At 36.9% G+C, this 14,019-nt stretch overlaps 1 protein-coding gene across 1 annotated transcript in view; it reads left to right on the top strand.

Annotated features, from left to right (window-relative positions):
- Window positions 1–14,019, top strand: part of LOC123688709 — a 175,649-nt gene that overhangs the window by 86,777 nt on the left and 74,853 nt on the right. The window contains exons 2-3 of the mRNA XM_045627340.1: window positions 11,933–12,141; window positions 12,711–12,846. Of these exons, the coding sequence (XP_045483296.1) occupies window positions 11,933–12,141; window positions 12,711–12,846 (345 nt within the window). The remainder of the gene's footprint in view (window positions 1–11,932; window positions 12,142–12,710; window positions 12,847–14,019) is intronic.

The following is a 14,019-nucleotide window of genomic DNA, read 5'->3' as shown; positions in this document are numbered from 1 at the left end:
TTAATTAAAAAAGAATGACACTTTTTCACGAATAGTATAATCGATGGACAGTCACAACAGGTAGAAAATATTTATCATACTAATTTATATGGTGTAACATGAGTGGTTGGCCATAGCCTAGTGGTGAATGTAGGTCATCCATTACTTTCAGAAAAGAACCTTGTTTCCTAAGACTGTTAGTTTCGGAGATTAGATTTGAGATTTAGTTGAAGAGGTTCCGTTCCACTGCGACCTAATGGTCGATTTTGCCCTCCATCAGAGGAAGAAACTCATGGTTGAAGAACTTGAGAGCACTCTTCTTTTTCTGCTACCCATTCTCATGAGATGTTTTTTAAGGCAACAATGCCCAGCGAGGAATCCAGTGAGGACATGTAGTATATTCTTCTTTTTGGATATTGCAGTATTAAAGATTCGAATAAAATTTCTGAAACTCTCTCTTGTATGTACCTACATTTGCCTATAGCTCAGAAAGGTTCCGGGCCAATGAAAGGAGTTTATGCTCCTTTCCTGGCCTTTCAGACTTCGAAATCTATATTATTTACACGTTTCAGAAGAACGTTTTAGCGAGCTCCCAATAATACACACACATCGTCAAAAGACGTGACTCCCCTAGGTTTCTCAAGAAATAACGAATATATGTTTTAGAAATGAGATGAACATGTTTCTCTCTACAACATATAATTGAAACAAAATCTTTGTTTGTTACCCCCAGCATATTATTGATCCTCCTTGAGAAGGCACAACTTCTCGGACGAAACTGAGTCGCACTTGTCTGCCTGGATCTCTCCAAACCCTTTCTCCTCGACTATCAGTTTGGTAACCGAATCGTGACTCGTCCGAAAAAAGTACGTTGCGCCATTGAGGTAAATGCCAATCTTGGTGGTGTTCATCACATTGCCGACAGGCGGCTTTATGTCTAGGTGATAGCCAAGGTATTCTTAAAGTTCTTCATGCCCATTAATTTGGGGAATGCAACCATCTCCTTATGGTTCTTGTTGAAATTACCCGTCTATAGGTCTTCAAAAAACCTGGCGCCCCATTACTTCTTTTTTCAAATTAACACCGTTCTTCACTGTAGTGAAGTCTTGACCGGTATCTTTAAAAATTCATTTATCTGTTAGAATTTTTGGAAGTTAATTCGAACACATAATATTATATCAATCTCAATTAATTCGACTATAAATTCCTCAACATACCGAACCCACCATAGAAACACCTCCTACACCCCCTCCTCTCAAATACACCCCCTCAAATCCCCATTCAAACCCCCACCCTTTTCGAAGTTTCAATTTCCACCCGATCAAAAATTCATACCGCGCATTTGTTCCTCCCTGGCGACCGGCCAGGATCCGAACACAATGCGAAATATTGACAGAGTCCTCTTCTCTGTTCATCCGTCACCGGCCTACGCCGAAACAGGTATACCCCAGGGATGGGACAACGGTCCTCATCCCGACATTGATGTATGCGAAATTCATTCAATATGTGAACTGAGTACATCGACAAAGTCTCCCGAAATAAATCATGGTCCTTCTGGTCGGATCGGAACGGTTGCGATGAATGATTGAACGGCGATCTGACGTGGGAATAGAGGAAGTTTGGTGGGATGGCCGCTAGGGGGCGTAGGTGGTCGGAGCAACAAGCTGTTCTGGTCACAATGGGGTTGCGGCCGGTGGTCTGATCACTAATATTTTAGCTTCTTTTGTGTCCGGTGCAGGATGGATCGGAATCGATTCCTTTTGTGTCTCGTTTTGTGTTCATTAACTGTCGCCGCGGTGTGGGTTTGACTTGTAACAGTCAGTATTCGAATAGAGCTGATGGGAGAGAGTGGGATTTCGTTATGTGGGATTTAATCTATTATTGGTTGGATTGGGTTGAAAGACATATATGGCAGCTTTGGATTTGGGGTTGTAAAATAATAGTTTTTTTGTTGTGTCGTTCATCGAATGGATCTGATTTCGACATGATGTCTATAGTTTTCGAATTATGAGCCGATAATAGTTTCACAAAATAAAGTTCATTCACCAAAAGGAACGGTCAATCTGTGTGTAAATATGGCAGTTTTTTTTTCGTTTCTGAACGAAATAAATGATTGCATACAAATGTTGAATAGAAAACTTTTTTGTAATTACATTTTGATGTTGAAAGCTTCACTTATCTTAACTCAAGAATAATATCGAGAAACAAATTACCCAATCGATGGAATAAAGATTTCAAGTGTAAGTTTTATATAGCAATTACTACCTTCCTGCTTTAAAGCTGATAAAATCATAAGAATCGAAGAAAATCCAAGAAGAAAATTGGAGTAGCAATACCGAATATTTCCATGATAACTGATACGACTGGATTGAGATTTTGTTGGTAAATATTGAATAACAATATCGAACTCAAAAATTTATGTTTATAACTCAAGAAACATTACCACCCCGTGACTTTCTGCGTATGTTAAACATTAGATACCCATTAATTTCCCTCCGACGCTCCTACGATGACCAAACTTGGTATTCAAAGAAAAAATATATGGCTGTTTTTATCCAAATGGGTACGTTTCTGACAAAATCAAGTTTGTCAATTCTGTTAAGTAATCTTGTATGTTGCATTACTTAGTGAACAATGGCAATTGTTTACGTGCGAAAATATTACTCGCATTATTATTCACCTCAACGAAATTCAATTTTGCCGGCAAATTTTGCGAAAACATCATGCAGATCCAGATTTTTTCGATAAGATCATTTGGAGCGACAAGTCTTCCGATACCAAGCATGGGTACATGAATCTCCACAATTTGCATAGCTGGAATATTATAAATCCACACGAGGTGAAAGAAGATAGATCACAATATCCATTGAAGATCAATTTATGGACTGGAATATTTAATGGTGCAATTTTGGGCCCGATCGGACTGCCGCCATCACTGAACGCAAACAATTATTTGGAATTTTTAACCAACCAGCTGCCCATTTTATTGGAAACTGTGCCACTGGCTTTGCGACGTTATCTGTGGTTTCAACATGATGGATGCCCAGCACATTACGGACTCGAAGTTACCGCACATTTGAATAGAACTGATTCCCACCGGTGGATTGGAAGAGGAGGTAAAATTTTGTGGCCTCCTCGTTCACCAGACCTAAATCCTATGGACTTTTGTTATTGGGGCTACCTAAAAGACAAAGTATACGCAACACCCATACGTGATGAAGCCGAATTGAGAGAACGCATCCGCAATTCGGCTTCATCACGTATGGGTGTTGCGTGTACTTTGTCTTTTAGGCAACCCCAATATTAAAAGTCCAGAGGATTTAGGTCTTCATGTACCCATCCTTGGTACAAGAAGACTCGTCGCTCCAAATAATCTCATTAAAAAAATCTGGATCTGCATGATGTTTTCGCGAGATTTTCCGGCAAAGTTGAATTTCTTTGAGGTGAATAATTTATGCGAGTAATATTCTCGCACATAAACAATTGCCATTGTTTACTAAGTAATGCAACATCGAAGATTTTTTAACAGAATTGAAAAACTTGATTTTGTCAGAAACGTACCCATTTGGAGAAAAACAGCCATATCTTTTTTCTTCACTATAAAATAGACAATTTATTGGTTTAATGTGCAGCAGTAGCTCGGTACATTTTGGTTCCACTACGATGGACTAAACTTCATGAACAAAAAATCCACTACCAAAATTTCCAATAAAAATATTTCTCATAGCCCCACTTTAAAATGTTCGCAGGATGTTTTTCATGTGAACGTTGAAATCGTTCTTCAGCAATATTTTACTAAAAAATTAAACGAAAAGGTGTAAAATTGTACCAACCGTAAGGACAGAACTATTGAAAGGGGCAAAAATTCATTATTTTCTACAAAAAATAATCTCGAAAACGGTAAGACTTTTATAATGGGAATTTTGTCATAGCAGGTGCGTTATCCTTTGATCTACATTCTCCCTCGGTTTGACGTGGTATTCACGGGACACCCTGTATATTGATAAGAAAAATATTACAAAATTTGAAGCAATGAAAAATACCTACTCCATCAACTTCACTTTTCCGGACCAATTCAACATTAGCTACTAATGATTTTTCAACGAAACAAACCAGACCATAAATATGATAATAATAATAGGTAATCTATCAATACATAACCTGCTAAACTTCGTCACTATCAATAGCCAATTCCGACGAAAAACCGATTCTTCAATTTTTTTCGGATCCTCGTACCAGTATCGCTTCAGGTAAATACCACAATCGCTTGAGAGAGGACTTGAAATTCGGCTTGGTCTTATGAGATCATTACAACGTATGAAAATTAAACAACGCGGATTATAAATACATCTTTACTCACAATGCAAATAACACCAAAGCCTCCAACCACAGAATAGAAATAAGAGACATCCTGCATAATTGCCGAATCCCCTCCTTGAATGGCCACAGCTCCTGTTCAACATCCCTGCGGAGTGCTCCGGCATTATCTTTCAGATGTAGGATACTCGGCCAGGAGCCCCGTTCAGACGTGTTTTTCCCGGAGGGGCCATTATTCCCGAAATCCTGAGGTTCATAAAGAATTCATTTCGGCCATTTTACACCCGACTTGATAATACCGGTCTTAAGGCGATCCCCGATTTGCATTCACGAAAATTGCCAGTAATTCATGGACTTTCCACGTTTCACGGCGGTCTAGATCTTCGGCTCCGCATTCCTGTGCGGATGGCGATAAGCCCGAGATTCATCTCCGATTGTGGGGATTGTGCTTTCGTTCCACAAAAAGAGGTCTTTTTTATTTCTTCACGATGCCTGCAATTTTTGGATTATGAGACAGGGATGGTCTCAAATTATAAGGTTGGACTAACTGACGGTGGACATCTCCTCAAATTCGATTCTGGCTGTAAATATCCTAACTCTTGAAAAGACTTAGCCGCTTGAAATGTTCAGAAACGAATTCTGGCGAGGTATTCTCGAGCCAATTTCGAAATTTGAAAAGTGGGCTCTCTTTATGAGGGTGGCAGTGTTTCATCCCGAGATCACTGAAAGCACCATCAGTTTGGCACTCAGAAATCTCTGCTAAATATACCTCTATAGTGAATTATGGCCAACCACCCTATAGAATGGCGGTCGGTTCATATTCCCAGCGGTGACTTTTTAAAGAGTGTTGCAAAACCCACGACGCCATCTCTAAGGTGAGCACAGAATAACTACACAGAAGATGAAAAAACGGGTGTTTTTTTTCGAGGTATATAACTTTAAGTTGACATTACTGTTCAAGATGGCGACCGGTTTAACAGCTGTCAAGTGATTTATTCTCAGTTTGATTTGGCAACTCATAATGAATAGACTCACGCCTGAACAACGCTTGCAAATAGTGCAATTTCCTTTCGAAAATATTGGTTCTGTGCGGAATACGTATCGTGCACTACATCCATTTTACTTTGTTTAGCGATGAAGCGCACTTCTAGTTGAATGGCTAGGTCAACAAACAAAACTGCCGCATTTGGAGTGAAGCTAATCCTCAAGTGTATGTCGAAACACTGTTACATCCAGAAAAACTGACTGTTTGGTGCGCTTTATGGGCTGGTGGAATCATTGGTCTGTACTTCTTCAAAAACGATGATGGCCAGAACGTTACAGTCAATGGTGATCGATATAGAGCCATGATAACTAACTTTTTCATTCCTGAATTGAACAACCATGATGTCCAGGAGCTGTGGTTACAACAAGACGGCGTTACATGTCACACAGCTCGTGCCACAATCAATTTATTGAAAGACACATTTGGTGACCGCCTAATATCACGTTTTGGACCTGTGAATTGGCCTCCAAGATCTTGTGATTTAACACCGCTAGACTACTTTCTGTGGGGCTATGTAGAGTCATTGGTCTATGCGGATAAGCCACAAAACCTCGACCATTTGGAATACAAAATTCGCCGTGTTATGGCCGATTTACGGCCACAAATGTTGGAAAAAGTCATCGAAAATTGGACGTCCAGATTGGACTACATCCGAGCCAGCCGTGGCGGTCATATGGCAAAAATCAAATTCAAAATGTAATGCCACAAGATTATTATGCGGATAAATTCATGTTAATCGAATAATCCATCGTTGTTTTATTGCATCGTTGTTCTATAGCTCTAAGAAAAACACCCTTTATTATCAACATTAATATGGACTAGCAAGTTTTGCCAAGAAAAGCCAATCTCACTGTGTTCAACATGAGCTTGTCAAGAGTAACCATTGAAGTCATCCATGTCGATGTTTGGTATAACTATCAGCAATTACTTATCTTGGAAAAGTCACGTGAGATCAATTGCTAAAAGTGCATCCCAAAAACTTGGTTTTCTGTTTCGTAACAGGAGCTATTTCATCCCAGGTCAGATGCATATGAACTTTAAGGCACAGACTCGACCTGTCCTGGAGTACTTTTCCCAACACTGTTCCCATATCCTAAAGTAGTTGGATTCTGACCAAAAAAGGGATAATTCTTCTCATTTCAATCTCCTAGAGGACTTCTCAATTAATATCAAAAAGTCATTACTTACCTCTTAAGGGTAGCAATTATTATTAGTACTTATATACTTTGAAAATCTTATTCGAATGAATTAATTTATTTCGAAGTTATTTGGTTTTTTCCAAAGATTCTCCAATTCATGAAAAATCGAAATACCTCAAAAATGATAAATTTGAAACATATGCAAATATGCAATCAAGAAATTCAACAAAAAACAGAGTGTTCCATCAAAAAAAAATATTAATTTGGTAGTTTGTGTATTTCCAAACAATTCGATAATGTAGCTCTAACGGAGCCTAATGATACTAGATCGGAAAAAAAATCGGAAATTTCAGCTCTATAAAGCGTGGCGCACAAGATTGGAAATAACATTGAATACTTCGTTATCTATATAAGATGGTAGATCATCATTTGAATTCATTTCCAAATATGCAATTTTCAGATTAAACTTTGACGAGTGTCGTCAAAAGAAATGTATTGAAAATTTCACCTATTCCCTATGAAGCACAAACTGAACCTTTCGCTGAACTTACGAATTTCGTACTTATCGAATGTTTGAATCTATCGATTTTACTCGAGTAACCCTTCAAATAATAATAACGTTTTCACTAATTGATGAAATTTTGTACGTAACTGGTAGGATACTACATTATTAACGCACTTGTTTTATTAAAAGACTCGGCCTACGAACTTCATGCGTTAATATCTATATTTTAGTTGCTACATAAAAAACTATCACATCCTTTTCATCTCCTGAAGAAAATTGAGGAAAAAATAACTGACGACATTGTGTTGAAACTGTCATTATAGGTTTCTATTAAGAGATAAGGATTGTTTGAATCAGAGGTGGTTTTTATAGTAAATTAAGACGGTTGACCCAAAAACCACTGTGTAATCATTCAAGAATAACCGTCGAACTATCCAATTTCCGCTATAAGATCCATTTTCCATCAAAATTTCTAAATTTCCAGATATGTAACAATTTACCAACGCTGTTTATTAGACGAAAATATCTCTCAGACAGGAGTTGAAAACCTGGCAAACTCGTAGCGTGTAAGATTTGAGTTGCATAACTTGAAGACAATGTTATTTCCCGACAATATTACACTCAAGGTAGTTAGTGTAAAGTTGGGGGAGTAATTTTATCCCCTCATTCAGGAAGTTCAAATATCTGCAGAAGGTACACCACAAAACTCACGTCGTTTGTGGGGGAATGACAGAGTATGAAGTAATTAGTGTTTGTTTCAGCATGAAGCAGATACAATGTAGTTTTGTGGGAAATTGGTCTGGCCAATCAAAGCTGAGAACAGTTCAACTTTTTATATTAGCAATTTTGAGTATGATACAAACTAAACTCAATCAATGACAATAACTTGGCGATAAGTTGTTACTGGAGATGTTTGATTCAACACTTTTTTTCTGTATAAATGTAGGCTTGGTTAATCGATCGTCTAGAGGTATGATTCGATTACCTGGCCTTTCGTCTTTTTCTCCGTGACTTTGTTGGATTTGTAATAATTAAACTCTTTTGAATTATTCACATCTATTTACAAAGCCACAATTATACAGTACAAACTCGGTATTGGGAAGATCTTAATTACGTCTTAATTACAAGTTTCCCACTACGGTACTGAATTTCGTCTTTAACACGTTTAATTGATTACTCGAAACGTCTTCGTCGTACTTCACGATTTCGGTCGTCTCGTCTTTAACTTGTTCGCGACTCGTCTTAATCTAGTCCGCGAACCGTCTTTACGTCGTACGTCTTAAGTTGACCGACCGAACTTGTCTCGTCTTTGGTTTGAGTTGAACTGTACCGTCTGTACACGTCTTTGGTTTTAATCTTCACTGTTCCCGTCTTCGGCTTAATTTTAACTGTCCTCTCTGTCCATTGGGACTACCCTCCCTCGAATATAGACCTCTCACGGTTTGACCACACCCTTAGGGGAAAGTACCAATGAAATATTTTGCCGTACCGCCCCCAAAGATCTTCGCGAATATTCTAGAAGGACTAGAACCTGAGAAAAACATATGGCACGACCGTATTGTCTTCGAACCTTATCGACCCCCCAATAAATCTCTGACACATTCTTCGACACCCCGAAGAATCACATCCTTTGTGCATTATGTACAATAACCATTCGTTCCCTGTAAATTCATTGAATTTGTCATGCCCTTGGCACTTGAAGAGACTAATAGGGCTCCACGCATCCGGTTGACCATCTCAATTATTTACAGGGAACAATAAACCGGATCCTACATGTATTCTGTTAAATGAGAAAATATGAAGAGGAAATATCGATATTAGGTGAACTTCCAACAAAGTTTTGTGAAAAACCATGATTTGATCAACGAATATATTTTTGACATGGTTGTTAAGGGATATCCAATAAGGCGGTTTCATTTTGATCAAGAAGAAAACAATATATCAAGAGAAATTAATGAATGTTCATTTCATTGGAAAAGGGAAGATATGCCCTGAAAAAAGTAAGACTATCAGACAAATGGCCGCTATGGCTATGTTTTTAGCAATTTATCCTTATCATGGAATTTTCCACCAATTCGCTCATTTGCAGCTGTATTTCCAGAATTCCCTTTTCAAAAACTTGAATCGATTATAGAATATTTCCATAGATCATATAATTCACGTGGCCTTAACAGAACAAAAGTCTAAAGGTTTCGATTCACAAGATCTCGGTGGCCAAGTATGACCACCTTTTTGAAAAATATTACGGCCAAGAAACTTTTTGTAAAAAATTGCAATTTTTTCGTTGCTGGTGACCGACCAGCTTGAGTTTTTGACCTTTACTAGCCTTGGTTCTCATGCAAAATGCGTTGCAATGCTGTTTGTGAAAGGCCAAATTCAAAGATCGACGAAGATCGACAAAACTGGGTTTTGGTCAACAGAACAGGCTTTTGTTCTTGCGCAGCGGACACGATTTTTAATCTTCTCATCACTTACTTACCCGTGATTGCAAAATTCTCACCACAACAATTCCAATGCGTTGTATGAGAGTTCCGCTTGTTAGATATCAAAGATGGCAGCTTCAAAAAAAAAAGCTTCAAATGTGGCTGCTCCTAGGAAGCGGACTATTCAGAATGAAACTTCTCATTGAAAAAATCTTCAAAATCATATGGTGGTTTTTTCTGTCAAAATGTAAATATTCTTTTCATCATTCATTCGAATCACTTCTTCGCTATGTGTTTCGTCGAAATCAAACTATAAAAATAAATTACTGAAACAACAGTTCACACATAAACTGAATTTTGAATTTTTATAAACTTGTATGTTATAAGTTGAGAAAACATGCTTGGCCTTCACAACCCATCGAATATCAATACCTATAGAGTATGTCTTTTAAACTTTTATAGAATTGCATTTGTTTCCCAAACAACATCCAGAACTATTACAGTATGTCCTTTCTTTTAATCTCAATTTCAATAGATTTCACTGACACGACAAACTAACTGCCACCTGCCCGACTGATCGTTGAATTTACGCCAGTATCCAACTGCCAGCTAACTTCACGCTGTCAGTTCAAGCTGGTTAACTAGAGGTGAAAATAACCGACTTCAAACGTATTATCTCAGATGAATTTCTGTTTTACAAACACTCAGAAATTCACCCTGAACCTCTATCGATAGTTTCCCACAGCATACCTTCACAATATCGCAAACAAATCACGACTCAACAGTTTGCTTTGAGCGATACAGGAAGCCCGTTTTCCCCAAGTCACAGTGCACCACTCTTAGGCGAGAATGACGAGGCTGGGACTTAACTCTGCCAGTTCGGATCAATCTCTCCAAGAAGTTCCCCGCTCTATGAAGTTTCCATAAAGCATTGTAATCTCGCGATTGCAGGATGCTGAAGTTCTGGGGATTGGATTCGATCGAACGTTGTCGAGAGTTTGATGTATTTTTTCGTCGGTTCGACGCTTTGATGTGAACGTATCGGCGACGACAAGTTACGCTGGTACGAGGTGGTTTATTCCCCGAACAAGTCGATGGAATTGATTCGGATGGAATGGAAAACTGGGAGGGGGAATTTCGTGTAGTATGTGTTCGTACATATTTTGATCTGTCTTTAGAAAGGGAGGAAACTGAGAAATAATGATTTGTAAAAATCGGGACTTTTTGGTGATTTGGTCTGAAACCTTGTCTGGTAGGTACTCACTTCTATTTGAACTGAACTTTTTTCGAAAATGATACGCAGGCCAAGCATTGAAAGGCACTTGGATACTACGAGCATGATTGTAGTTCATTCGTTCTATATTTTATGAGATTCCTGACAAAATTTGTGAATATTGATTTCGTGAAAGTTATACTGGTAGTCACAGGCGATAAGAAGGTTAACCTATCTGTAATGAGCATATGAGTCAATTAATTAGTCGCAGTTCGTTGAGTGGTATCAATATGCGAAAATTTCGAAGTGTGATTGAAGGCACTCAAATAGAACTTAGCTCATTCATTAAGTTCATTGGTGTTTTTCTGGATGAATCATTGAACTGGACGAAGACTATTGACGAGGTATGCGAATCACTTTCAAGGGTTTGTTTCTCAATGAGAACTTTACCTATATCATGGAGTTTTTGAATCAAAAGTTCGTTACGGCATCTTATTTTTTTCTTCTTCAAAAAAAAATTGTTATGTCTTAGTTTCACAAAAAGAATCTTGGGGCTAATGCTGAACATGAAGTCAGACTTTCAGACTAATATTCGGTATTATGAATTATGATATATCCACATTCAAGGATATCTTTTTTGTTTCCATCTCAACAAACATAATTTCTGTGAAGATACTAGAACTTTGGAAATAGCATATCCAAAACATCGTCTCCCATCAACTGCAAGAAGATCTAATTACTCCTGCATGAAGTACTTCAACAAGTTGCCTCTACCAAATGGTAGAGACAACTTCCAAATGGAAGAGGAACAAATTATATGGAATTCAAAAAACAGTTGTTTCTTTTCCATCGAAATGAAAACTATACAGAGAAGGAGACTTTTTGATCTGAAAATTATGAATTTAAAGTTTATTTTGATAATATTTCGATTCAATACTTTCATTTTTGAAATTTTTGGTTATGATATAAATAACATTTATTGTTATGAGTAGGTACTCATAATCTTAATGCTTAGAGCTGATTAAAGATTTCTATTTTCTCCAATTTTGTTCATTCGGCCATGAACACCTAAACTCTACAGCAGAAAAGTCTAGAAGTAGAAATTTTCAGGGTGATTTGAGAGCTGCCAAGAAATGCTGGTGTTCAGTTCTTTGATTACTAATGAAATCCATTCCATTTTGCTAAGCTGACTTCACGTCAGTCCTTTCGCCTTTTTCTATTAGTAATTAACCTATATTTCAATTAACTGAGTACTTTGATTTTATGAAAAATTTTGAGCTTCATTATATTGAGCGTGTCCTTTTATTTCAGGTTTTACACATGCTCTCAAAGACGTGAGGGTCACAATTCCCCAAGCTGCAAGGATTATGGACACAGTGTCACTTCAATGTCGCTATGATTTGGAGGGCGAGCCTTTATATACAGTCAAATGGTACAAAGGAACCAAAGAGTTCTTCAGATTCATCCCTAAGGAGTTACCGAATACTCAAGTATTCCCACTGCCTGGCATCGATGTAGATGTGAGTAGTCCTACTTTTTTGAACATTTGCTCATCTAAAAAACTTTAAAACAGATTGAAAACAATATGAAATATTGATTTTTCTGTCTGAAGTCATAAGACATAGTGTGAAGTTTACAATAATTCAATAAATTCCGAGAGAGGTCTATTTTGAAATAGAAAAATCTGGTAAAAAATTTAGATACCTTGTTTAACCCATTTAAATTTATAGGTGTAGTTATGGAACGCTAAATTATTTCATGAATTTCAAGATTTTTTCGATATTTCTATCTACAATAAAATAGGATACTCTATAACAAATTTCATTGGAATCAGCTGAGAAATTCAGGTTCTAAATTAATATAGAGATATGTTCCGTGGTTCTTAAAAATAATTGTGCACTCAATTGTGCATTACTAAAAATATTCAAAATATACATCTAATAATAAAAGTTTGCTCATGTCGAATTTCGACAAATATATGAGAATACTCATTTTTAACAATATTCCATAATATTTTTGACATTATACATGTATGAGTATCAGTATGAGCTGTCATATTGAATCGAAAAATTTTTCATTCATTTTACAGTTGAGCAAGTCGAACGCAAACGAGGTTGTTCTCAGACATGTACAGCCTGAAGTTACCGGAAAATACAAGTGTGAAGTTTCATCTGATGCTCCAAATTTCTACACTCTCACCGTGTCAGGAAGTCTATATATAATTGGTAAGTACAAAGAAATAATTTCCTCAAAATTCCTAAGAATTCTACATATTATCAATTTACAATCAGTCGCTCGATTCATGCCTCATCTATAATTTCAAAAAGATGAAAATGTAGTTTGAACTGATACCTTCAACACATTGTCATTGAACACTTTCTCCAGGAGAAGGAAAACCTTGGACAAATAATAAATAGGTACGTGCTCGAAAGGATTCATTTTGATTTTTATACATAAATAATAAATAAACTTTGAAATCATTTGGGAGAACAATATAACCCCCCTGAAATTTTCAGTTTTTGACTTTGGAAAGTATTGAATCCAAAAATATTGCAAATTACAGATTATAAACAGTGCATTTCATCAGTAAGCACATTTTTTCTTGAAAATAGACTTTATTCTGCGACATGGTAACCTTCGAAAGTGATACGCTTAGTCTAATCTAACACTCCTATAATTGGTCAATACAATTTCTGCAAATAGACACATTTTTTTGCTATCGAAATAGTTCACAGTGAAATCAAACTCATTCTTATAGCTTCATCTTTCAAGCACCCGTAAAATTTTCTATCGACAAAACACACAGTGGAGTGTGCTATCGACGCGAAATAACAGAAGAAAAACAAATCTACAAACAATTTTGCACCAAACTATCACAGAAAAGAGAAATAGGAATGGAGGACCCTTAAAGAACAGTACCCGTTATGAGAAGTAGCCTGAACAGTCGTTCATTCTTTATGCTTCAACAAGCCGAAACTTCGTGCCATACAAAAGGGGAAAATTTTCTCTCGGGAAAAACAAATCCTGTGAAATTGACTCGTGAGTATCGCGTTTCGCTCATTTTCTGAATATTGGAAGGGTTTTTCATGGAAAAGTTTAGTTCGTAATCATAGGCCAAGCTCAGGAGACGTGAATGGTTTACTGTTTGACTGTTTACAATAATAACTCTTTGTTATTTGTGTGAAGTTTTCACAACTTGATTTTGAATTGGGTTAAGATAATGGAGAAAGAATTGAGGATATTCATTAAATTTCGTTATGATATAAAGAACCATTATTTCATAAATTAATTATAGATTCTTGCTTTATAGTATTTTTAATTTTGGATATAGTGAAGACATTAATATTCCTACAGGTGAATCTCATCCATTCTTGTATTCATCCTGTGTGTTTTTTGTT

Source organism: Harmonia axyridis, chromosome 1, assembly GCF_914767665.1.
Source record: "Harmonia axyridis chromosome 1, icHarAxyr1.1, whole genome shotgun sequence".
In the NCBI taxonomy this organism is placed as follows: domain Eukaryota; kingdom Metazoa; phylum Arthropoda; class Insecta; order Coleoptera; family Coccinellidae; genus Harmonia; species Harmonia axyridis.
Note: the sequence above shows the minus strand (reverse complement) of the source record. Positions and strands in the feature narration are given on the sequence as shown.